This window comes from Simochromis diagramma, unplaced genomic scaffold (genome assembly GCF_900408965.1).
Source record: "Simochromis diagramma unplaced genomic scaffold, fSimDia1.1 OVJJ01000355.1, whole genome shotgun sequence".
Taxonomy (NCBI): Eukaryota; Metazoa; Chordata; class Actinopteri; order Cichliformes; family Cichlidae; genus Simochromis; species Simochromis diagramma.
The window spans coordinates 1,081,784-1,108,738 of NW_024387174.1; the positions used below are offsets into that span (position 1 = coordinate 1,081,784).

Sequence of the window (26,955 nt, forward strand, 5' to 3'; positions counted from 1 at the left end):
CTCAGCCGCTCTATGCCTGACTTTAGCTTAGAGACATTGCTGAGTTAATTAAACTTCAGTCTTTCATGTTGTAGTTAGTTTAAATCTGAGGTTTAGAAAACAGCTGTTTCCTAAGATTGAAAGCAAAAATAAATAAATACATTTTCAAGATAATGGCTCCAAACCAATGACTACAGTCATTGCTCCAAGCATGAAGTTTTGGTGCCTGTGTCCACGTTACTAGCTGCACTGTAAGGATTTGTGTCTGATTGGAATTCTCAGCCTGAGCTGAAGGGGGCGCTCCTTAAGCTTTCCGCAGATCCAACACAAGACGAGGACGAACGGAAACGATGCGTCTGTGTTACGGCTCAGCAATGTCTTCAGTTCAGTATATGAGAGACTTCATCAGGGATAGATTGACTGGCGTTGCTGAAGAAATCTTCTCAGAGGTTAAAAAAACGATCGTCCGGTACGAGGAGGAAATCAACCATCAGCTCAGGCTGCTGGATATCAGCCGGAAACCTGAGATAAAGTTACACATAATCGGTATGTAAAACTGGGATGACTCACGCAGCACCTAAATCACAGCCCAGTTTGTAGAATAAAATGAAGGCGCAGCTCTGAGGTTTTTTATTTTTTACATAAATAATAGAAGTGCTTCTCTTTGTCTTAAACGATAAGCGGCTAGCGGCAGTATTTAGGCTGGGCCTTGTAATTTAAAGTTAATGTTTTTAATACCACCGCTTCTGTTTATTCCCAGCGGATACACGTGAGTGTGGAGATTATGGAAACAATACCCGATCTGTTATTAATATTTCAACCATCCATTTACTTTAACAACCAAGTATAATAATTACTCTTCTCATTTCATTGATAACTTTCGTGTAAGTGAGAGATGGAGACTGAGGCTGTTAGTTGAGCTGTATCAACATAAAGAGAGCAAACTGTGCTGTAAGTTCATTAAATACAATCGCTTTCCAAGAAACAATAATAGGCAGAGTTTTCATCTCTAACGCCCGTATTTAATATGAAATTGAGATCATATTTGCTGCATCCGCACTTTAATTTGACCAAGAAACTGACAGAGTATTCCTGCTGTAAAACAAACAAACAAATGCGTGAATGCCTAATTAAAATGAATGCACTTATTTCCAGGTGAACTAAAACAATTCTCATGACAAAATGTGCTTCTCCACTGAGACTTCTGGTGTAAAAAATCTCATAAACAACACAATAAATGCTTGCAGGTCCAGTATAACAGAAACTGAATAAAATATCATGCCTGTGTCACAAGATCTGGAATCCACAGCAGAATACAGTGTAAAAAAAAAGCAAGTGAGGGATCGGGGAAAGTTCACGGCATCTCTCTGGCTACATTCCTCGACCGTTGTCTAGGAAAGTTTTCTTGGCATCAGGGCAACGTTGGTTTGAGGCAAAAATGACAGTTTTTCAGATGTTCCACAAACTTTTTCCAGATCTTTATCATTCAGGGTCATTTTACATCGCCCTCAGCAGTGGCTCAGCAGTCTCTGCTCCAAGTAGGTTTAGCTGTTTATTACACTTTTACACTACGTTATTACACACTTAACAAGATCACATATTTGTTTCAACAGCTAATCAAACTTTATAATTTAATTTAATTTCTTTTAATTTAGCTGCTTTCTATATTGTAGTTGCAACCAACACATTTGTCCTCGAGAAGCCCTTGGGGCAAAATTATGGTTCGGCAATGGCAGTGCCTTAGCAGTCCGTTGGCAGACTGTGGGCAACTACTCATAGCCCATCTGTCTGCAGAGATCATCTGTGTGTACAACCAGTCTTTGGTCTACTCATGTTTGTGCTGTTATTAGTCTATGTGCCAGGAGAAGATTGAAGATAGACAGCAAGGGCCGACATCAACCGAGTGTTGATGTGTTGTGGTTTTCTTTCCTTTAATATCTAATAATAATATACATTTACATAGAATTTTTTCATTTCTACTTCTTTAGGTTGGTATATTTTGCTTCCAGTAGGCTGTTTAATTCAGGAAATAAATGTGTATGATCTGTCTCATGAAACACATGCGATCGTGCAAAAGTTTAGCATGGAGCTGCACTGTTTGCATTACAGTTGCAATCACCTGTTGATACTAAATGCATGTTCATGTTATTATAATGTATACACAGCATTACAAAACAATGTTTTGATTAAAAATAAATAGATTTAATGAACCCTACTGATCAGACTCATGCCTGTGGACCTCAGTAATATAGTTCACAGGTATGTGACTTCCTTAATGTGCCACTTACCTACTCTGAGTGTCTTCCCCTCCAACAACACAAAAGCAGTTCTGACATAACTGTGGTGTGGGCCTCTGTTTGTGAAGGCACCAGTGCCCAACATAAGTGGGGACTGAAAGTGTGACAACTTTGCTAATAAGACTGTCAGAACTCATTTCACTCATATGTGAGGGACATGGTTACATATGCTGGGATATATTTGCTCAGGTGGGTGTTTTGCCATCATCACATTAGTAAATGTTTTCTTGTGTGTTTTTGTTCCTCAAGACCTCCCAGACGAAGATGAATGTAAGGAAGAAGAGGATATGGATAACCAGCAGGTCTGTAACCAGGAGAGTCACTCCAATCTGGACCAGCAGGATTCAGATTCTCAGCAGACTAAAGAGGAAGAGGAGGAAATTTGCACCAGTCTGGAGGGAGAACAGCTTGTACTGAAGCACGAAGGCAAAGGCATCCTCGTCTGGGCCAGGGAAGACCAGGACAGACTAAGTGACACCAACTGGAAACCTGAAATAAACTCACACAGAATAGGTATGTAAAACTGTAAAGGTCTTAGAAAAATAAATATGACTCAATTTGGATGCTAATCAGAGCTCAGAGTTACTTTTAGGAAGAATTTAAGGACTAACTGCAATAAGTAACTTTAATGCATTTTTTTCCCTAAACTGTGAACATTTAACATTAAACCTACAGTTTGTGTCAGTTGAAGGTAAACGCACTTTATCCAATCTGAATATAGGGATTTGTTTATTTCACTAAAATTATTTTAAATGTGTTTATGTTTGCTGTTGAAGGTTACTAAAACAAGTTGAAGTCCAGCTGAAATCTGTTGGTTGAGAAGAAATAGTTTTGAGATTACTATACTATTATAAGCTGAAAATGAGATTCAGTGGATTTTAATTCATCCCCTTTGTGGCAAAGTGCTCAATAAATATAGCAAAACATAAACACAAGTTAATGGCAGCAGAAGCTACAGTGTAACAAAGTGAAGGTTTTTCCTACGTTGAAGAATTTTTGACACCCGTCAAAATAAAACCACAAGAAACAAAATTATACCTGAGTGTAAAAAATCCAAGCATTCAGCAAACGTGTTACTCAAACACCCAGCGGTTAAAGATGCAGAACATGAACTTGAATATGCCCGATTTCGAACAGTAAGCTCACAAGCCTTCGTTATGACAAGGTTAATGTTTCAGCATCTGCGTCCAAGTCCTTACTGTGCCCTCTCAGTATCAGAGAAAATAAAGACCCAACAGATTAACTTTCGTTTCTAATAAGAATGTAATTATAGCAGGAAATCCAACATGTTTATTGCTGTTAGAATCATCTGCAGCTAACGCTTAATCTTACACTTCCTCTGGGAACATTATCAATATTTTGATATTTTGATGAGCCAATTTCACGATAAAATTTTTCTATTTTGCATACTTACCTGTTTTTGCTGTCACATGACTATGCAGGCATAAAATAGTGACACAAACGTCGCACATTTGGAAAAATCGAAAGCAGCCTTTATTTATAAACCATTTTCCAGTCCACTTGTCTTCATGGTAAAAGTGGAGGTTTCTTCCTGTTAAAAGGGAGTTTTTCTTTGGCGTTTATGCTCAGTGCTTTCTGTACAGCTGCATTAATGATGCTTCTTCATCCTACCATCATGAACAATCCTTCCTTCCTGAATGTAGACAGTGGCATTATTTTAGAGTCAAGCAATGCTTTATCGAGACTCCTACGGATGAAGATTAAAATGTATTTTTTTTCAGATGTTTCAGTTTTTTCTTTTTCAATTTGTCCCTTCAGACCTCCAACATCAGCATGTCTCTAAGGAGGAGGAGGAGGATCTCACAGACCAGCAGGTCTGTAAGCAGGATAAGAACTCCAGTCTGGACCTGGATGACTCAGAGCCTCCACAGATTAAAGAGGAAAAGCAGGAACCTTGTACCAGTCAGGAAAGGGAGCAGCTTGGACTGAAGCAGGAGTCTGATAATTTTGTGGTGACCCACGAGGAAAGTGATCACAGTGAACCAGAAGCACACAGTGACCGGAAACTGTCTTGCAACTCTCCTGGACCAGAGAGTCAGTGTAACACTGACACAAGTAAAAAGTCTGTAAAGTGTGACACTTGTGGAAAAACGTCTGTAAAATGTGACACTTGTGGAAAAGCTTTTCACGATAAATCCAGACTAACTAAACATTTGAAAATTCATACAGGTGAGAAGCCACATTCTTGTAGCACCTGTGGAAAAAGATTCAGTCAAATTATAAACTTGAAAACTCACATGAGAATTCACACGGGCGAGAAGCCATATTCTTGTAACACCTGTGGTAACTCATTCAGTCAGAAATCAACTTTGGCACATCACATCAGAATCCACACAGGTGAGAAGCCACATTCTTGTAGCACGTGTGAGAAAACATTTACCTGGAAATCAGAACTGAAACGTCATATGAGAATTCACACAGGCGAGAAGCCGTATTCTTGTAGCACCTGTGGGAAAACATTCAGTCGAAAATCAACATTAAAAACCCACGTGAGAGTTCACACAGGTGAGAGGCCCTATTCTTGTAACACCTGTGGGAAAGAATTTACGGTTTCATCAACATTGAAAACTCATATAAGAATTCACACAGGGGAAAAGATACACTCTTGTAGCATATGTGGGAAAAGATTCATTCAGATTATCCATTTGAAAAGACATATGAAAATTCATACAGTTTAAAGGTTTTTACTTACTTACAAAATTTGGGAGAGCTTTAGTTGTAATAATAATGATTATTATTATTATTATCTCCACAGTAATAATCTAATAATTGTTAATTATATTTATTCCTTAGTCATTTTCTGAACAGGTTTAAAAGCTGCTAGAAAGTAAGACAAGACCAAAAATATTATATCATTATGGATTCAAGGTCACTTCATGTGTTGTGGTGAGTCTTGAGGCGCAAACTTCAGCATGTGCCTGTCCTCTTGAACTGTATTTACAACTGTTGTTGTTTTGTTTTTTTTTAACTTAAGTATTTCAATTAATTAATTCATTGAAAATTTTAAGGTGTAATCTCTGAAATATCAGAGCGCTCTGTCTTGTTTCACACTTTTTTTTCTCATATTGTTTTACATAAATTCAGAAAATGTTTTTTTCACTACTTGAACTTGCCTCACTCTGTTTTATAAGCCTACTTTAATCAATGATGCACACATATGATATTTATGTGCTATAATTGCTGGTTTACAGTGGAAATTGCATGTAAATGTGACAGTAAATAACTTTTAATACGTTAGTCTCATCAATGCTTTTGACCCTAAATCAGACATTTTAAAATGGAAGTCTAACAAATACGTACAAAATAGATCAGTGAGGGGACAATTATTTTATTTTACAGCACTGTTGATTTTGTATTTTCCATCAGACTGGTCAGTGGGCAGTGATTTCAGGTTACTTTTACAGCATGTGTTACCATGGTGATATACCTCAATAAGATGTAAGCCGCCTTTCTAGTACAAAAAACCCATACTGAGACTAGGTTAACCTAACATGAATATGATAACCCTGCTTTGTAGTACAAAGGGATGTACCATGGATGGAGATTAAAAGGTTAGATTGTGTCAGTGGCTCTCTTTTTCCCTTGCTAAATCACCAAGGTAACTGATTCTGAACACAAACCCTGCTCAGTAGCAGGTTATGTTCTGAGGTTTGATTTAAAAATCAGCTGGAAGTGCCACACTTTCACTGACTTTTTACGTAGAGTATGTTTTTAGTACAATGTATATTGAAATGTATTATCTGTGGGCTAGATCATCAGATTTACCAAAAGTCTTATCTTTTTTGCAACACTGTTGCATTTTACTGACAAACTGATTTGTACTTTATAGATTTTTACGGCCTTTTATCATTATTATCTGATTGGAGAAGGCTGCACTCATATAGGAATCACTTTGTATGGAAAAAGAGTCATATGATGTATCCCCATTTATGTGAGTGTGTGCAAAGCTAGCTGTGGTCTATTCCCCACTTGAATCTCCTCATACAGTCCTGATCAAAAGTTTAAGACCACTTGAAAAATGGCAAAAAAATTTATATTTTGCATGGTTGGATCTTAACAAGGTTCCAAATAGAGCTTCAACTTGCAACAAGAAGAAATGGGAGTGAGACAAAACATTTTGAACATGCAATTTATTGAAAACCACATTTAAACTGAAACAGGCTGTTTTACAGTTTATCAAAGGTTTAGGACCACACCTCCAAAAAAATCTGTAACCCCCCCCCAAAGCAAAAATCAAAGTTCCAAACATAAACTTGGTAATGGGTAGCTCCACCATTATGTCGTTGATACTTCAAATATTTGTTTGATGCAAGCACTTCCATGAGGTGAGTGGGAACATTTTTCCAAGTGATGAAGATGGCCACATGAAGGACATCTGCTATCTGGAACTGTTGTCCATTTTTGTAAACTTCCCTTGCCATCCATCCCCAAAGGTTCTCAATTGGATTTAAATCAGGGGAATGGGCCAAAAAGAGTGGAAGAAGTCCCTTGTCCTGTGGGCACTGTGTACTGTAGCGCTATCCTGTTGAAAAACCCAGTCGTTACCACGCAGACGAGGGCCCTCAGTCATGCTCTCTGCAACATCTGGACATAGCCAGCGTTTGACGCGCATGCACCTCCTGTGGCACATAGGAAACATCTCAGGTGGGATCTGCCTGTCATGCCAGTAATGTTGGAAACCATCAAGGTTAAATATTTTTCATCACACAATAAAACTTTCTATCACCTTTCAATGTCCCATGTTTGGTGCTCTCTTGCAAAGTCCAAACGGACAGTTCTGTGGCATTCAAGGAGACGAGGCCTTTGAAGACTTTTTTTTTGTTTTTGAAGCCCTGCGGTCTCAGATGCTATCTGATGGTTATGGGGCTGCAGTCAGCACCAGTAACGGCCTTAATTTAGGTTGAGGTTCGTCTAGTTTCTTGACAAACAGCCAATTGGATCCTCCAGCTGTGGTTAAACTGAAGGTGATATTAGTTTCATTCTATGTCCTGTATATGTTATATACAAGGTGAAGTGCTGCATGAATTGCAACAATAAAGTTTCTGTTTCTGTGGAACACAGTTTTGGGCTTTCTATATTCTCATAGATACAACTTCAATGAGAAATAGAGGGCAGCAAAAGACTAGTGTGGGATCCAGTCTGTGTAACTGAAGAAAAGAAGTGTAAAAGTCAGTTTGTGTGCTGAGTTTTATTTTATCGTCAAGTTTTTTTATTTTTCCTTTGTTTGTTTTTATCACTATCAGTAATTTCTCTGTTCATTTTTGTTATCTGAATTATTGTAGAGAACAGAATTAATAATTTAGCAGATTTACACGATGAACTGAAAAGCATGACATTATATTTCTATGGGTTTTGAACAGAAAATGGGTAAACACATAGGAATCATTTAGTGCTTCTCTTCCTGGAATAAAGTCTGATAACCCTCACTCTTCTTCCTACTGAGAGGCAGAGAGAGCTGGAGGTGAGTCGACAAAACATCCAGCAGAGAATCCAGGACAGAGAGAAAGATGTGAAGCTGCTTCAACAGGAGGTGGAGGCCATCAATCAGTCTGCTGATCAAACAGTGGAGCACAGTGAGAAGATCTTCACTGAGCTGATCCATCTCATCCAGAAAAGAAGCTCTGATGTGAAGCAGCAGATCAGATCCCAGCAGGAAACTGAAGTGAGTCGAGTCAAAGAGCTTGAGGAGAAGCTGGAGCAGGAGATCACTGAGCTGAAGAGGAAAGATGCTGAGCTGAAGCAGCTCTCACACACAGAGGATCACATCCAGTTTCTACTAATGGCCTGAGGAGGGCAGCAATACGCCACTGATATGACCAGTTTCCCGGAAATTCAGAAGAACAGCGGAAGATGCCACAACCCTTACTTGCTCGACGTGTTCATGTACCGTTAGCTCGCTTAACAGCGAAATCCTTTAGCTGTTGAAGCAACAGTGCGAGTTTATAAAAGAAAGGCTGACTGCTGCTGAAGAATTACAGGTATGGAAAAAAAACCTCTGCCCGGGGCGCGATCTGATATCGTCGTGTTGGTGTTGTTCCCAGATCAACATAGTAAATGTTGTTCCAGGATCAACATTGCAAGTGACCAATCAGAATGTTGTGACGTCATACTTTTGCGACCTCGGGAAAAAGTCGCAAAAGTACCGCCGTAAAACAAAAAAGTGTACTTAAGCTGCGAGAAACCGCCTCTGTCCGCCGATCAACGGACCCTGGGGGTCACTGAACTAACACAGGTGTAGGACCCTGATCAGAGCTCAGTTTGTAGGCTAACAGACTAAAACCTGGCGTAGAAACGCTCCATTTCTTTAAACTGTAAACTTTGAGTTTTAAACATCCAGTGAAACACACACAAGTGACGTTAGCAGGAGATGAAATCACACTTTAAACTCACATAATGAGAAAAAACGGTCCACTCCGTGCAGAAACGGGACTTTACTGGATTATTAAATACTGCAAACTCTCTGAAGGCAGCTGTATTCATCAGTGGACCTGTACCGCCGGTGTTCCAGATCTACTGGCGTTGGTCGAACAGATGTGTGGCAGTCTTGCGTTTCAGGACCTGCTACCGACAAACCAGCAAAAAAACGCCAAACGTGTCATCTGTGACACTTGTGAGGTTATCTCAAACACACTCCGTCAGTCTTGATGCTGGTGAACAACAAAATGTATAAAAATGTGGCGAGTTTACCTGGTGATATCCTCACGCGCGACGCGATCGCGAAACAGCAAGCAATTAACACCACGCCGATGTTGTTCACAGGACAGCAAGAGTAAACGATCGGGAGACTCTTGTCGTTCCCCTGGCACGGTTTATTTCTCCGAATTCAGCGCTTTTGCTCCACAACTAAAGCGAGCAGTTTACTTTGTGCACTAACATGGACTCGAGTCAACCAGCGCCACCTCTGGCCAAGTGCCACAGCCTACAGCCAGATCAACCTGTGACACACATCTGCACCACGTTTGAATTCGTTTCATGCACATTCGTACCTTTCAATTGTGTCTGTTTGTGCGTCATGCAAATAAACCTTTGAAAAGAATGAAATGACACTAATATTTCACTAGTGTTGTAACATCACATGTCGTTAGCGTAGTCTGTCTGTGTCTTTTCTCTGCGAACAAACATTTTAGAGTTGGTTGTGATATACAGTCTGTATAAGTGTGGTTAATCTAATAAACATTTGTAAGGAGATGGCAGTTACTGTGAATGTACAGCAGGTGATTAGTAATAAACAGTCAGACAATGACTCTGACAATCTCATTCAATCTTGCAGACTGAATGCACCTTCTGTGGAAAGTGGTACCACACAGTGTGTGTGGACTTCCCCTGTGCAGAAGGCGACTACAAATGTTGTGGGTGCTAAATAAACAGAAACAAATTATCCCTGTTGTCTTTGCTTACTGATGTTTTTAGTGTTAACAATCCACATTGCTGCCATTGCATCTGTCAACATGTTTGTGGGTAGATTTGGATGTACCAGGGGTAAGTGCAGCCACTCAGCCTCTACTCAATGTCATCATAGCAGCAGGTGCAGATGTGTCACAAGTTAATCTAGTAGTAGGCTGTGGTAGTAGTGGACTGACCTCCATTTGAAACTGCTCCAGCTGCTGTGTGATAGTGGATCTGCTACAAATTGAAGATCATATGGAAGTTTTGGAAATGAACCCTTGTATTATGTTGAAAAACAAAAAAGTGACATTGATTTTGTTGCAGGTCATTTTGACCCGTACTGTGTAAATCCACTCAGAATTATCCAAAAACTGCAATAAAACAATAGCACCTTTATTTCCCATTAGATAAACATGTAGAACACAGACACACAACTGTTAGACTTTCCATAACTATTTTAGGAACAATTTGGTTTTTCGTTCTTACAAACACATTTCTTTTGAACTTGCCCAACGTTCTCAGTTTTTCAATGCTCAACATTTTCGATTTTGTCCACATGATGGACAGAATGTAACGGTGTGCTTTCTGCAGATGTGCTTCTTGCATTTCTCACAAAATGTGCTTGTTTTCAAACAGGAATCTTCCTAACTTAGATTTAAAACAAAAGATTTCTACGTCTCCTCCAGTCTCACAAACAGATGACAAACCAAGCGACACACCTGAGTCACTGACTTTCTTAAATCCACTCACTCTCACTGGCTGTTTATTACTAATCACTGTGTAACTGCTGTGAATTCACAGTAACTGCCGTCTCCTTACAAATCTTCATTGGATTAACCACACTTATACAGACTGTATATAACTCCAGCCATGTTGATGGATTGCCTATATTGGCTGGAAATATTAATTTCCAGAGAAAAGACACAGACAGACTCTGCTTACAGGATGTGATGTGACAACACTAATGAAATATTGATGTGTCATATTTGTCCAAGGCGTATTTCACTGTTATGGAAAAAGAGAATATTAAAATCATGATCACCAATTGGAGTGGTGATTTCTATGAATTTGTGTATATAATTTGGAATTTTGTACAAATGTAGGCCAATAAGGAATATATGATATCATTTCATTCTTTTCAAAGGTTTATTTGCAGACGCACAAACAGACACAATTGAAAGGTACGAATGTGCATGAAACGAATTCAAACGTGCTGCAGATGTGTGTCACAAGTTGATCTGGCTGTAGGCTGTGGCACTTGGCCAGAGGTGGCGCTGGTTGACTCGACTCCATGTTAGTGCACAAAGTAAACTGCTCGCTGTAGTTGTGAAGCAAAAACGCTGAATTCGGAGAAACAAACCGTGCAAGGGGAACGACAAGAGTCTCCCGATCGTTTACTCTTGCTGTCCTGTGAACAACATCGGCGTGGTGTTACTTGTTTGCTGTTTTCACGATCGCGTCGCGCATGAGGATATCACCAGGTAAACTCGCCACATTTTTAAACATTTTGTTGTTCAACAGCATCAAGACTGACGGAGTGTGTTTGAGATAACCTCACAAGTGTCACAGATGACACATTTGGCGTTTTTTTGCAGCTCCTGAAACGCAAGACTGCCACACATCTGTTCGACCAACGCCAGTTGATCTAAACGCCAGTAGATCTGGAACACCGGTCAGAGGAGGAGACGAGAGATTCAGCAGGTTGTTTACACTGAATAAATGGGTTATATCAGCATGTGCTGACCACTCAGTGCATTTTATCAACAACTTTAATATTTTTTGGGAACGCAGGCATCTGTTTAAAGCAAATGGATTTAATTTTAACAAGTCAGGGGTGAAACTGTTCACGTCCAACTTGTTTTATTCCATACGTCATCCATCTGTGCTTGGTGCCAAGGCTGAGATAAACGAGGAGTTATCTCATAAAGAGGAACAAACAGTACTCCAAGAACAGACAAAGCCCAGCAGAAACCTTGAGGAGGAGCTCCATCTGCCCCCACCCGGGAAGAGCCTCAGAAAGGAGAGACATCTGAGGCAAGAAGAGGGGTCCCTATTTGCCTCCAACTCTCAAAACTTGCTTATGATCTTCAATTTGTAGCAGATCCACTATCACACAGCAGCTGGAGCAGTTTCAAATGGAGCTCAGTCCACTACTACCACAGCCTACTACTAGATTAACTTGTGACACATCTGCACCTGCTGCTATGATGACATTGAGTAGAGGCTGAGTGGCTGCACTTACCCCTGGTACATCCAAATCTACTCACAAACATGTTGACAGATGCAATTCCAGCAATGTGGATCGTCAACACTAAAAACATCAGTAAGCAAAGACAACAGGGATAATTTGTTTCTGTTTATTTAGCACCCACAACATTTGTAGTCGCCTTCTGCACAGGGGACGTCCACACACACTGTGTGGTACCACTTTCCACAGAAGGTGCATTCAGTCTGCAAGATTGAATGAGATTGTCAGAGTCATTGTCTGACTGTTTATTACTAATCACCTGCTGTACATTCACAGTAACTGCCATCTCCTTACAAATGTTTATTAGATTAACCACACTTATACAGACTGTATATCACAACCAACTCTAAAATGTTTGTTCGCAGAGAAAAGACACAGACAGACTACGCTAACGACATGTGATGTTACAACACTAGTGAAATATTAGTGACATTTCATTCTTTTCAAAGGTTTATTTGCATGACGCACAAACAGACACAATTGAAAGGTACAAATGTGCATGTAACGAATTCAAACGTGGTGCAGATGTGTGTCACAGGTTGATCTGGCTGTAGGCTGTGGCACTTGGCCAGAGGTGGCGCTGGTTGATTCGACTCCATGTTAGTGCACAAAGTAAACTGCTCGCTTTAGTTGTGGAGCAAAAACGCTGAAACTGGAGAAATAAAACGTGCGAGGGGAACGACAAGAGTCTCCCGATCGTTTACTCTTGCTGTCCTGTGAACAACATCGGCGTGGTGTTGTTTGCTGTTTCGCGATCGCGTCGCGCATGAGGATATCACCAGGTAAACTCGCCACATTTTTAAAAATTTTGTTGTTCAACAGCATCAAGACTGACGGAGTGTGTTTGAGATAACCTCACAAGTGTCACAGGTGACACATTTGGCGTTTTTTTTTGCTGGTTTGTCGGTAGCAGCTCCTGAAACGCAAGACTGCCACACATCTGTTCGACCAACGCCAGTTGATCTAAACGCCAGTTGATCTAAACGCCAGTAGATCTAAACGCCAGTAGATCTGGAACAGCGGCTTTTCTGGACTTGATACCGACAAACCAGGAAGTAATCAGTGTGAATACGTCGCCTACAAACGGCACTTTGTGGGGTTGGCTAAACACAACAATCTGTCATTCATATTGTTTTGAAAAAGAAACATAAAATAACCTCAGAGTTTAACTGGTGATACTCCCACGCGTAAGCATACCGCGAATACAGCAATAAGCAAATAACAGTGCCTATTCAAAACAGGCGAAAGTTAATTAACAGTATAGAAAATGTTCTAGTCTTCATTATTATTTTCCCACATATTGTTATTACTCTGATGTGACCTGAGGGTTGTCAAACTGACAGACAAAGCGTCCAGTTTACATCAAAAGCAGAGTCCACTCCACTAGTGGCACCTGTGGGGAAGTGCCATTGCCTAAACAATATTAACCTGTGACACACCTACACCTGAATTCCTAGAGCTTCCTGCTTTAGCAGGTATCGCTTATCAATAAGCAAGCTGCTGAAAGTAGTTTTTATTTGAGCAACGTATTCATAGTCTTGCTGAGATATATTTGCTTATGTGTGTTCTCCTATAATCACATTAGATCTTTTTCTTGTGTTCATCTAAGACAACCAACAGCAACATGAACTGTAATGAGGGGAAGGGTCTGGATGTCCAGCAGGTCTGTAACCAGGAGAGTAACTCCACATTGGACCCACAGGACCCAGAGCATCCACAGATTAAAGAGGGAGAGCAGCTTGTAGTGAAGCAGGAGGCTGAGGGCATCATCATCTGGACTGGAGAAGAGCGGCTCAGACTGCTGGATACCATCTGGAAACCTGAAATAACGACATACAGTAAAGGTATGCTAAACTGCCCTTAAAAATAATGAAGTAACATTTCTTTTTCTTAGCATAGCAGGAATCTGCAATAAGTAAAATTAATGCACCTCTGCAGACTGCAGTGTAAATGGTGGCTTGGTGGCTCTTTGACAGCAACTTTGACATGCAGCAGTGGCTTCACTGTTCTTATACACAAAACAAACAATTATCCACACAAACTACATATCAACACACTAACTACACTCCAAACATGCTACACATCACAAATCTCTCACATCTCAAAACTCAATCTCTCTCTTCCTACCACTGACCTTAGACAGTAAATGTGACAATAGTATTCCGGAAAAAATTATGGCGTATATTTTTTATTTATCACTTTTTTTTTATATCACATTTACCACTTTTAACACAAAAATGGACACTCAGGGTTGTTTTGGGTTGAAATAGCATCTTGTTGCTATGTGTCATCTTAAATTGGTCAGGTGATTGGTTTACCATGGCTACTTTATTCTTCCTCAGCCAATCAGCAGCACCCGTGTGATTGTCGTCCCCCCCCCCCAGCTCCTGGTTAAATGAAAAATAGTAACGTGTCCGCACCACATTTTCTTATTAGTAACTGTAACAGCGTTGTACACATAGAAATAGTAATTAGTTATAGTACTAGTTACTGACAAAAGTAACAGCGTTAGTAACATTGTTACTTTTAACGCCATTATTCCCATCATTGCATTTTAAGGATGCAAAAAAATGTTAATTCATGTGAAAAAAATTCACCAGAATGCAAGAAGTGAAGTGTCTGCACCCCTACAGAGACACAAATCCAACAGCAGAAGTTTCTTTTTTTTGTCATCAGTTTAAGTTAAAGATTAAGTTTTTTTCTCTGTAGAATGGAAATGTGTGAAATTTAATTTGATCAATTCCCAGGATTAATTAATGGATTAATTTTAGATTCAGTTTTCATAATATACAATTCAGAATTTCTAAAGTTGAAGTTGATCATATAAGAAGAGTGTTTTTCATGGTGTTTGGACGTGTGCAGTCAAAGTGTTTACCACGATATAAGAGGTCAGAGCCAGCATTCCCAAACTAAATTAAATTGGAAGAAAACCAATATCTTTAAAATTCATACATATTTAGTATCACAAACATCCAAATACTCAACAATTTGCTTCAGTGTCCAAATAATTTGTCACATTTGTACACTCTAAATTTCAGTGGTACATGTGAGCAACCTGTTCATAGTTCACAACCATTAAAGTACTGCTAATCGTTAAAATTAGAATATATTTTTGTCCACTTGTCCCTTCAGATCTTGCGCAACAGTGTGTCTTTAAGCAAGAGGATCTGCATGACCAGCAGGTGTGTAACCAGGAGAGGAACTCCAGTTTGAACCACGAGGACCCAGAACTCCCATGGATTAAAGAGGAACCAGAGGAACTTTGCACCAGTGAGGAAGGAGAACAGCTTTTATTGAAGGAGGAGACTGATACCTTTATGGTGACTTTTGATGAAAGTGAACATGAACCAAACAGAGACCAGCTCCTTTCTCACAACTCTCCTGCACCAGAGAGCCAGCATCAAGGAGAAAATGAGCATGTGGAATCAGAATCTACTAGAAAACCAGAGCTGAAGAACAGTAACAGTGTAAACAACTCTCCAGTGCCAGAGAATCAGTGTAAAACTGGCAAAAGTAAAAAGTCTCTAAATTGTGACACTTGTGGAAAGACTTTTCAGTACGAATGTCACTTGACAAAACATGTAAGAATTCACACAGGTGAGAAGCCTTTTTTTTGTAGCACCTGTGGGAAATGTTTTGGTCAGAAATCAGGACTGGAAACTCACATGAAAATTCACACAGGTGAGAAGCCACATTTTTGCAGTATCTGTGGAAAAGGATTCAGTCAGATGATAAACCTGAAAACTCATATGAGAGTCCACACAGGTGAAAAGCCATATTGTTGTAGCACATGTGGAAAAACCTTTAGTGCCTTGTCAGCCTTCAAAACCCACATTAGAATTCACACAGGTGAGAAGCCATATTGTTGTAAGACTTGTGGGAAACGATTCACTCAGAAATCTGGACTGGAACATCATATGAAAATTCACACAGGTGAGAAGCCACATTCTTGCATTACCTGTGGGAAAAGCTTCAGTCGTATGAAGTCCTTGAAAACTCACATGCGAATTCATACAGGTGAGAAGCCACATTCTTGCATTACCTGTGGAAAAAGTTTCAGTCATATGATGAACTTGAAAACCCACATGAGAATTCATACAGGTGAGAAGCCATATTCTTGTAGCACCTGTGGGAAAAGATTTAGCGATTTATCAGGATTCAAAAAACATAAAATGATTCATACAGGTGAGAAGCCCCACCCTTGTAACACCTGTGGAAAGAGATTCAGTGACATGACGAATTTGAAAGCTCACATTAGAATTCACACAGGTGAGAAGCCATATTGTTGTAACACTTGTGGGAAACGATTCAGTCAGAAATCTGGAGTGAAAATTCATATGAAAATTCACACAGGTGAGAAGCCACATTCTTGCATTACCTGTGGGAAAAGCTTCAGTCATATGACGTCCTTGAAAACTCACATGAGAATTCACATGCCTGAGAAGCCACATTCCTGTGGCAATTGCGGGAAAAGTTTTGTTCAGCTGATACACTTGAAAAGGCACATGAGAATTCATACTAGTTAAGTTTTAAAATGTGGAATGTACTTTATTATAGAAAAACAAGAATGGATAAATAATTTATTGACACTTGTATTCTATAGCCAAGATTACATCACTCTATCCAAAAGCTGGAAAGTGACACAAATAAGTAAAAGTCATTATGGATTTGAACAGTGTTGTCCGTTATTTCCCAATGTTTTCTTTATGTTTGACACTGCTTAGATGAAATCAGAAAATGTTGTTTTAATTATTTAAATAAACATATCTCTTTTTTTTTTTTTTTTTTTTTTTGCAAATGTGGGCTTTTTATTTCTTCCAGAGAGAGATATAGAATGAGAAGGATTTTTTTACTCAGATCTTAGAATGATACCGTCACGGCTGCGGTGGCAGACGTGTGGTGAGTGTGAGAGAGGACCCAGACGCTGGCACTGGCTTGGACGTGAGCGAGCTTTATTTACACACTGGTGGCACAAACAGAAACACGGGGAGGAAAACAAAACCTAAAGGTGACCTAATTTGGTAATGACTAACAAAACTAACCTAAACAGACAACTGTGGGAGAAAACGCAGGGAAGAAACACAGATGGACAAGCAACGAACATGAGAGGACACACACTATGGCTGTGTCCCAATTAAGAGACCGCACGCTTGAAGTACACATTTTGAGTACGATTACGTCACCGCCACGGGACGACGGCTGTCCCAATTCGAAGTGTACTTCAAATGCACACTCCAAATGCGCCGTCGATTTTCCCAAATATCAAGCGTGGTCCGGTGCACGCTTCGTGGTCCCATATATCCCACAATTCATAGCGCAGCGGTGGGTGTGGATAATTTTGCCGCAAAATACGGCAGAAGGCAGAAAGGAGCGGCCGAAGAGTGAACTGTCAAAAGTAAGTACTGAATATGATGTCTCTTATTTATGTGCGAATGTTTAATAATGAAGAACATTAAAACATTAATGTTGGCCACATGTTGGCAAAGTTATGTGACATTAGTGATGTTTTAAAGCCTCTACTTCAAAATATATATATAGTTGACCTTAATCTTACAGAGAATGTGATGATTTTATGGATAATTAAAGTCAGTCATATATCCACAAACACAACAAGCTGAAAGTCAGTGAATGCTGCTCGGTTTGCAGTCCTGAACATCACGGCACAAGCAGGATTCACTGCACTGTTAATGTTAGCTATGTTATATTGCTGCCTCTGTTCGGTGGTGTCGAGCCAAACGGACTTTAACGTGTGTTTGAACGAGCTGACGGTTCACTCGTTAAGCTGAAAGAAAGATGCTTTAATCACAGGAGTCACACATGTGTCCACTGCACCATCTGGGAGCTCTTCTTGTTTAGCACTTTGTGTTGGATGTAAAAAGCAGGCTAGAATCATGGCGGTGGTCAACGACGGTCCAGGCGTGGGATTTCTCTCATGGAAATATGCACATTATCTTTCTATTGGTAGGTGGCACAGTGCACTTGTGGCAAGTAAGCAAGCTAGAAGACTGGCAATCATGCTGGCTATCCAGTTACAGAAGCAACACATTAACAAGAGAATTCTGAGTAAAACCAAAGTTACTTTCCCTAGTAACTAGTTACTTTGAAAGTTATATATGATGTTAATGCAGCACTACAGACGATACCTACAGCCACGATTACCAACTATCGGAGTTGCAGAAAGGCACAATGAAGAAGGTGCCTAAGAAGTACAGGAAGCTGTCCATATCTGAGGCCCTGGAAACTGCCATGCAACGACTCATGTCCTTGGCCAGCCGCTTGAAGAGGTACACCAGAGAGATAGAAGGCAGGAGAATAAACCAGCTGTTCTCCACGGAACTAGCCAAGGTGTACAGGGGCAGGGGAACAATATGAGAACAGCACCACCAAGGCTGGAGACAGAACAATACTGGAAGAGCATATGGGAGAAGGACGCAACCCATAACAGCAATGCTCAGTGGCTAGTGGATCTGAGGGCAGACCACAGCGACCTCCCCGAACAGGGTCCAGTAACCATCACAGTGGCAGATATCCAAGAAAGGGTCTCCAGTATGAAGAGTTGGACAGCACCAGGTCCTGTTATGGTTCGCGCCTTCTGGCTGAAGAAGCTGACTGCACTCCACGAGCGCCTGGCAGCACAAATGAGCCAGCTGCTAGTTGACGAGAGACACCCAGAATGGCTAACCGAAGGCCGGACAGTCCTGATCCTCACTGGGTCACCGACCCAGGATCATAACAGATACTTTTGTTACAAGGAATGTCTTACATAGCTTAGCATAATTTATTGTTGGAAGCAAGCTCAGCCTTAGACATCTGCAGCAGTATTATTAAACCATATAACCACTGAATTCTGCAGAATAACTACATTTTCTTTTGATACCTTAAGAACAGTTCAGCTGTAATAGTTTGGCTCATAAAAAGGTGTTTGGATGTGTGGTATGACTACGTCTGCTAGTAGTGATTATAAAAAAATCTCTTGGCACTTGTAATTGTCAGCCAATGGTGAATAATTTGATAATTATAGAAGTAATAATATCTTCATCCAGGAAGGCGTGCAGAAAGGTGAAGACATATCCAGATGTGGTGGCCCAACTAGTTAAAAAACTTAGACAATATGTGGCAACCAGACAATATCAAATTTGTCAAAATTATTTTTAGTAGTCTTCACAGTATCAATGCCATTTATCATAAATTAAGTTTATATGACTTTTCATGAAAGGGCATTTACCTCTGCATTTCATTCCACTATGAACTGAAAATGAAGTTAATGACTTGACAAGAAGAAATTGTTAATAAATAAACAGCTTTCTTTCAGGTCACATTGAGATTGATGACATTAGTTTTGGAAAAGCACTTCAAAAATGTCATGAAACTTCCACTTTTTTGGTAATTTTTGTGTACAGTACTTATCGTCTTACCTTGTCATTTACCCTTTAAAAAACTGTTTTAAAAGGTCACTTTTCAACTTAAAATTTAAAACATTTAACAAACAAATACCAACTTAAGAGCTGTACAAAAATATATAATTTTACCACTAGATGGCAGAAGTAGCTTATTACCCAGTGCTTGAATCCTTAAAAATAAAGATAACACATAATTGTTTTTAAACAAGGAGATTTTTTTCATCCATTCATCCAACCATTTTCTTGCATTTATCCAATTTAGGGTCCTATTAAAAAACATTTAGCCAGTTATGTGGATGCATGTGCACAAATAAGGAGCTTTTCTCTCTAAAAAAAACCCTCTTAAATGTCCAACAAAAAAAGCTATATTGTGAGCTAGATAAGCTATTGTCTTGTTTTTGGTCAAGCTTTTAAATTGTTTAGACTCCCATACCTGTAACTTTCACTTAAGGTTCACTGAATCTTCAGTAACCTATATACAATGTTATGAGACAGTATTTGGCTCTTTTATAATTTCTCATTTTTTGCATATTTGTTACACTTGTTTCAGGTCAAATCAAGAATAGTTTTAATTCAGTTGTGATGGAAAGTTTTAGAGCATAAACAACTTGTTTGATGTCATGCCAAAGCATCTCAACCCAATTTAAATCCACTAGGCCAGTACCAGGTGACCCTAAAGCCTTTTTCCTTTTTAACAAAAAACATTTAGAGGTGGTTGGTTGTGTGTTTCCAATCATTGTCCTGCTGCATAACCCAAGTGTGCATATTGAACATAAAAAATGAGAAACAAAAGCATTGATCCCATCGTAGGATAATGGTGATATCCACTTGTTTGTTGTTCTGTTGGATTTCTTATGTTTTTTTAAACCTTCCAGGTAAAAGTCTAAAGAGCTTGGAAAGAAAAGCGTCTGGACTTCTTTAAGTTGCTTGAAGACGTTTCACCTCTCATCTGAGAAGCTTCTTCAGTTCTAGGGTCAAATGGTGGAGAGTCCCAGCTTTAAGTCCTAGGGGAGTGTCCCCCAAAGGGGGTCATGAACCCCCTGTTAATCCTCTACCTAATCGCACGAGTCAAGGTGTTAAAACGGGTGTAGGTCACAATTAGCCAAGGTTTCAGGTGAACCCTAGCCCCACCCTATCATGTGATTTCTTGAGGGCAAAAGGCCCAGGGTGTGAGTGGGCATTAAGGCGTCTGGGAAGGGATCTTAAATCTGGATTATAGATGGCAGACAGTTGGTGTCGTAAACCACCGCCTCTGTTCAAAGATGGTCATTCACAGTGATCATAGATGGCTTCTTTCACTCCTCTTTCAAACCATCTTTCTTCTCTGTCCAAAATGTGAACAAAAGAATGACCTTTAACCTTTAGATGCAGATGGACAGCCAAGTCTTGCCCCCTGGAGGTGTCTCTTATATATATGTTATGCCATGCTGTTAAGTGGCTGTTTGGTTTCTCCAATGTAGAGGTCTGAGCATTCCTCACTACATTGTACAGCATATACTACGATGCTAAGTTTCTGTTTAGGAGTTCTGTCTTTGGGATGAACCAGTTTTTGTCTGAGTGTGTGGGTGGGTCTGAAGTACACTGGGATGTCGCGCTTGGAGAAGACTCTCCTGAGTTTTTCCGATAAACCGGCAACATAGGGGATGGCAATGTTGTTGCGTTTGTCTTTCTGATCCTCCCTAGCTGGTGTTTGATCTTCTTTTCTCTGCCGCTTTGCTGACTTGACTGTTTTTATCCACAACTTTGATGTGAGCAGTGAAGGCTTCTACTTGGTGGTAAGGCAGAAGTCTAACAGTGTGCAAATCTAGTTGGGGTGAAGCTGGTTTTGTCTTCCTGCTGTCTTCTTGTAGTTGTTTTCTGACAGTCTCCACTGCCTCTGTGGTGGGTATGTAAGTGAAGAGAGAGACTATATCAAAGGACACCATTGTTTCATTGTGCGCAGTGTGAGCGGCTGTGGCGACACCCTCACGACAGTCGTGAGGATTTCAAACAGGTTTGAAATCCTCCCGACCAAGCGCTTGATGATCGGGAGCTGGTCGTGAGGTGTTAATCGCTTCTCGTTACCCCACGTATACTACAAGATGCACTACGCACGATGAAGGCCAAACTCGGGCCTATCACCAAAATGGTTGCACGACTCAAAAATCGGCTCAAAATGGGCCAAAAATCGCACAGTATAAGCCCAGCATACGTTTCTGGACCTTGTTCGTGAAGTCGGTGGAGTTTTTGATGTGATTTGGGGTGTTCCCCACAAGGGGTGCTAGGATGGTAGCAAGGTGTTTAGAAATGCTGTAAGTGGGAGAGTTTATGCTGCTAACAATGGGTCTGAGTGGGATCCCGTCTTTATACCCACACTTGGGTATGCCATCCCCTGGGTATAGATGATGATATGTAGGTCGGTCAATGATTTTGTCCTTTTCAAATTCTTGAAGGCAAGCGATAACTTTCTTTTTGTAGCTGCTTGTCTGGTCTCGTAGGTATTGTTGACACTGAGGAGTGTAGTAATCTTTGTGTGGTAATTTAGAACCACGGTGCACCTTCCCTTGTCATCTGTTAATATGGTGATGTTGTGGTCTTTGCTTAGGGAAGCAATGGCCTTCTTTTCTTGTATTGTATGGTTAGATGGAGGAACTTTAGCACTGGAGAGGGTGGCTGAAACTTTCATCCTAATTTGCTCTACTTCTGTTTGTGATATTTTATTCATTATGGCGGTTTCTGTGGCTGTGATGAGGTTCACTATGGGAATCTGTTAAGGAGAAATGGCAAAATTGAGTCCTTTGGCTAGTACTTTCTTGTCAGGTTCAGTGAGATTACTGTCTGAAAAGTTCTTCACCCATTTTCCTGACTGTCTTCAGGTGTGAAGTCTTCCTGTTCTTCTCTGTGTAGTGTAGGTTCTGATTGAGAAGTAAATGTTTTTGTTAGTAAAGTGTGGAATTTCCTGAGTTGTCTTTCTTAAATTTCTTAAATCTGGGACTCCCCACCATTTGACCTTAAAACCGAAGAAGCTTCTCAGATCAGAGGTGAAATGTCTTCAAGCAACTTAAAGAAGTCAAGACACTTTTCTTTCCAAGCTCTTTAAACTACGATGACCTGGATGACTGAGAACCTTCACAGGCATATCTTCCAGGTAAAATTTGAAAACATGGGTGCACCACCCCAGCTAAATCAACACAGGTTTTTAAACTGTATAAGTTATCAGATAATTCACCTGAACAGTTTAAACAGAGCTTAAGTAAGATGTAGGCTAAAGGACAGGAAGCAGACTGCAAAAGATGTGTTTTGTCATGGCTGTGGTGTGGTTAGCACACTAATAAATATATTTGGTTTTGCCCTGATATACATGTAATTAATCCTCTGTTTTCAGTGGTAAATGTACAGATACGAAAGGTTCAGGCCAACCAATGCTACATTCATCATCAGAGAATAGGAGCAGTTCTTACACTATACGGAGCTGCTGGTGGTGAAGGTAAAAAATATGCTGGAAGGCAAGGTTCCTGTATGAAGAGGAGAAGGTTTGATAGTGTTTTCTTAAATGTTACTGAATTTTAAAGAACAGCTGCAGTTAATAGTGTGATTGGGGGTACAGCAGGGAAGCTTGATGTATTCATATGACTTTATCTGTGAGACCTGATTGTACAGTTTAGCTAAGTGGAGTTCTTCTGTTTGCAGTGCTGTAGTGTGATGCCCTGCAGTGGTACATTTGTTCTCTGTGTTGATCACCTGTACCTGTTTCTAACCGGTGTGGTTACATTGAAGGTGATATCGGTGTCATACTACATACTGTACTGTACATACTGTAAGGTATACTTTCTGTACAATGCAAAGTGCTGCATTAATGTAACTAGAACAAAGTTTTGGGATCTCTTCAGTGTCACACATGAGACAAGTTTTATTACGATAGTGTCATGGTCCTGAGTTTGTGGTTTTGTTTTGATTGTTATTATCTTTTGTTTCAGTTTAATTCTGTTTAAGATTTTCTAGTTCTGAGGTTTTAGTTTCCTCTGTACTGTGTTAGTATTGTGTCACTGTGTTCATGTCATTTCCTGTTTTATTTTGACAGTGCCATGTCCTACGTTAGTGTGTCTAGTTTTGCTTCCCCTTGTCTTGTTATGTCGAATAAATCCCAGCTCTGCCTCCCTCGTGTTTCTCATTCCCTGATTGCTCCTTTGTGTATATGAGCACTGTGTTTTCTCCTGCTTGTTGCTGGTTCATCTGTGTTATCTCCCTGTGTTTCCCTGCGTTTGTTTAAGGTTTCAGGTTACTTTTGTTAGTTTTTTCCGGTATAGGTTATCTTTAGGTTCTGCTCATCCCATCGCCACTTCTGTTTGTATTTCCACCGTTTAAATAAAGCTCACTCACATCTTAAGCTGTGCCTGCGTCTTGGCTTCTAATTCTCACACTCCCCAAATAGAGCTTAACTGTCAACAATAACTTGAATAAGAAACAGTAGAGGACAGCGAAAGGCCAGTGTACATCTAGTCTTCCTAACTGAAGGAAAGTAAGTAATGTAGAATAATGTAATGGGTAATGTTTTCTTTTATTGCCAGGAGCAGTTTGGAAATTTCTTTCTTTATATTTTCCCTGTTGGTTTGTTTTTATAACTAAAAAATAAAAAATGAAGAAAAAAAAAAGACACAACCCCAAAAAAAGAACCCAAAATGAAACTCAGCACCTCCTCTCTATCCATGTTCCCTCCCCTTCCGATCTGCACTTTAACCGAAATATAGTGACTTGTAAGAGCTGACAGGCCCCATTAACTGTAGAAACACAAGACTTTTAGATCAGAGTTCAGAATAGTTTCAGTTATAAGGAAGTGAAACTCACACAGTCACTGACACTCAGAGAAGAAATGGCGACGAAAGGAGTTCAGCTGGACCGAGAAACTTTTTCTTGTTCAATCTGTTTGGATCTACTGAAGGATCCGGTGACTATTCCATGTGGACACAGCTACTGCATGAACTGTATTAAAATCCATTGGAATACAGAGAATACAAAGCAAATCTACAGCTGCCCTCAGTGCAGACAGATTTTCACAGCGAGGCCTGTCCTGGTGAAAAACACCATGTTAGCAGTTTTAGTGGAGGAGCTGAAGAAGACTGGACTCCAAGCTGCTCCTGCTGATCACTGCTATGCTGGACCTGAAGATGTGGCTTGTGATGTCTGCACTGGAAGAAAAATGAAAGCCTTTAATTCATGTTTAGTGTGTCTGGCATCTTACTGTGAGAACCACCTTCAGCCTCATTATGATTCACCTACATTCAGGAAACACAAGCTGGTGGAGCCCTCCAAGAAGCTCCAGGAGAACATCTGCTCTCGTCATGATGAGGTGATGAAGATGTTCTGTCGTACTGATCAGCAGAGTATCTGTCATCAGTGTTTAATCGATGACCATAAAGGCCACGACACAGTCTCAGCTGCAGCAGAAAGGACTGAGAGGCAGAGAGAGCTGGAGGTGAGTCGACAAAACATCCAGCAGAGAATCCAGGACAGAGAGAAAGATGTGAAGCTGCTTCAACAGGAGGTGGAGGCCATTAATCAGTCTGCTGATCAAACAGTGGAGCACAGTGAGAAGATCTTCACTGAGCTGATCCATCTCATCCAGAAAAGAAGCTCTGATGTGAAGCAGCAGATCAGATCCCAGCAGGAAACTGAAGTGAGTCGAGTCAAAGAGCTTGAGGAGAAGCTGGAGCAGGAGATCACTGAGCTGAAGAGGAAAGATGCTGAGCTGAAGCAGCTCTCACACACAGAGGATCACATCCAGTTTCTACACAACTACCCCTCACTGTCAGCACTCAGTGAGTCTACAGACTCATCCAGCATCAATATCCATCCTCTGAGCTACTTTGAGGATGTGACAGCAGCTGTGTCAGAGGTCAGAGATAAACTACAGGACATTCTGAGAGAGGAATGGACAAACATCTCACTGACAGTCACTGAAGTGGATGTTTTACTGTCACAACCAGAGCCAAAGACCAGAGCTGGATTCTTAAAATATTCATGTAAAATCACACTGGATCCAAACACAGCACACAAACATATGTTATTATCAGAGGGGAACAGAAAAGTAACAGTAATGAATCAACAACAGTCTAATTCTAATCATCCAGACAGATTCACTGAATGGTTTCAGGTCCTGAGTAGAGAGAGTCTGACTGGACGTTGTTACTGGGAGGTGGAGAGGAAAGGGATAGGAGTTTATTTAGCAGTTGTGTACAAAAATATCAAAAGATCAGGAAATGAATGTGCATTTGGACGTAATGACAAATCTTGGGCATTAGACTGTGATACAAAGAGTTATACATTTTGGTACAACAATTATAAAACTCCTGTCCCAGGTCTTCCATCCTCCAGAGTAGGAGTGTACCTGGATCACAGAGCAGGTATTTTGTCCTTCTACAGCGTCTCTGAAACCATGACTCTCCTCCACAGAGTCCAGACCACATTCACTCAGCCGCTCTATGCTGGACTTTGGCTTTACTCTGATTACGGAAACAAAGCTGAGTTCATTAACCTTAAATAGACTAAAGTATTTCATTTTGGTGTGTATTTCTTTTTTCTCCATCATTGTTGTGACATCTCTGCACTGCACAGAGCTCAGCTGTCAGTCAAACATTATAGGTGGTACCTTGACGTCTTCTTGTTATTCTCTTGATGTTTTTCAGGGCCATTTTTTTTAGGTCGAGCTCTTTCCTGTTTCCTGGAGGCTATCACTACCCATGATGATTTTTTATTTACAAGCCAATATTCTATCCTTCTACAGCCTCCCTGAAACCATGGCTCTCCTTCAGATTCCAGACCACATTCACTCAGCCACTCTATGGACCGATTATACAGAACTGTAACAGCTGCAGAGCTCTGTGAACTCGGATAGACGGGGGAGATAGATGGATAGGTCTATCTACGTTACTTTCTCTGCTCCATTTTTCTTTCTCTCTCTCTTGCTGTCACTGTTTCCCATTACTGTTGTGCCAAGTGGAAATGCACCTGCAGTTTCATTGAAGGGCAATGTCTTTCTCTAAAATGAACTGACAGCCCGGATAGTCTGCATGACTTTAACACAGAATATCTGGGCTGTCAGTCAATTTTATGGTGTTTTGTCCTGCTCTGTGGTGAGGAGTGTGTTTCGGTGACTTACTTTTCAGTTTAGTGACCAACTCCTGGGTTTCTTTGTTTTCCTTCTTTAAAAGGTTTAGTGGCTTATTCATCTCTTTTAGTTATAGTATGAATAGGAAAATTAATAAAACTCTTTAACAATTTTGCACCCCTGTCTCCTTTTTTCAAACCAAACACCGTTTGTTTCTTCCCCCCACTTCCACTGGACCTTTTAAAGGAATGTAAAATCAATAGTGTGTTTCATGTAAATATTACCTATTTTAAAAAAAGAACAGCTGCAGTCTTAATAATGTGTTTGGGTGTAGAGCAGGGGAAGCTTCATGCCCTCAGGTGACTGCATCTAGGAGACCTGACTGCACTTTAATTGTGTAGAGTTCTTCAGTTTGGAGTCCTGAAGTGTTGTGCTCTGCAGTGGTGCAATTTTTTTTTTATGTGTTGTCACCTATACACCTGTTTTTTCTGGCAGTGTAGTTACACTGTACTACTGATTTGTACTGAGAAGTAGACAAAA

At 40.3% G+C, this 26,955-nt stretch overlaps 2 protein-coding genes and 1 long non-coding RNA gene across 3 annotated transcripts; 2 read left to right on the forward strand and 1 right to left on the reverse strand.

Moving 5' to 3' along the window:
• The first annotated feature begins 283 nt into the window (after positions 1 to 283).
• Positions 284 to 16,604, forward strand: LOC120744880 (zinc finger protein 665-like). The gene is made up of 5 exons (XM_040049471.1): positions 284 to 525; positions 2,526 to 2,789; positions 4,056 to 4,969; positions 13,517 to 13,775; positions 15,064 to 16,604. The coding sequence occupies exons 1-5, from the start codon at positions 330 to 332 to the stop codon at positions 16,455 to 16,457; spliced, it is 3,027 nt and encodes a 1,008-aa protein (XP_039905405.1). The 5' UTR covers positions 284 to 329; the 3' UTR covers positions 16,458 to 16,604.
• Positions 16,605 to 20,763: 4,159 nt separating this feature from the next.
• LOC120744862 lies at positions 20,764 to 21,409 on the reverse strand. The gene is made up of 2 exons (XR_005698473.1): positions 20,968 to 21,409; positions 20,764 to 20,912 (listed from the first exon to the last, which is right to left on the reverse strand). It is a non-coding gene; the product is annotated as an uncharacterized LOC120744862 (long non-coding RNA).
• A 2,727-nt stretch (positions 21,410 to 24,136) lies between these two features.
• LOC120744787 (tripartite motif-containing protein 16-like) lies at positions 24,137 to 26,955 on the forward strand. Its single transcript, XM_040049350.1, has one exon. It carries the CDS (start codon positions 24,181 to 24,183, stop codon positions 25,849 to 25,851), a length of 1,671 nt encoding a protein of 556 aa, XP_039905284.1. The 5' UTR covers positions 24,137 to 24,180; the 3' UTR covers positions 25,852 to 26,955.

Coding starts and splice junctions, on each gene's coding strand:
- LOC120744787 (XM_040049350.1), top strand. CDS start 24,181: ATGGCGACGAAAGGAGTTCAGCTGGACCGAGAAACTTTTTCTTGTTCA.
- LOC120744880 (XM_040049471.1), top strand. CDS start 330: ATGCGTCTGTGTTACGGCTCAGCAATGTCTTCAGTTCAGTATATGAGA. Junction 526..2,525: donor GATAAAGTTACACATAATCG/GTATGTAAAACT, acceptor TTGTTCCTCAAG/ACCTCCCAGACGAAGATGAA. Junction 4,970..13,516: donor GACATATGAAAATTCATACA/GTTTAAAGGTTT, acceptor TAATCACATTAG/ATCTTTTTCTTGTGTTCATC.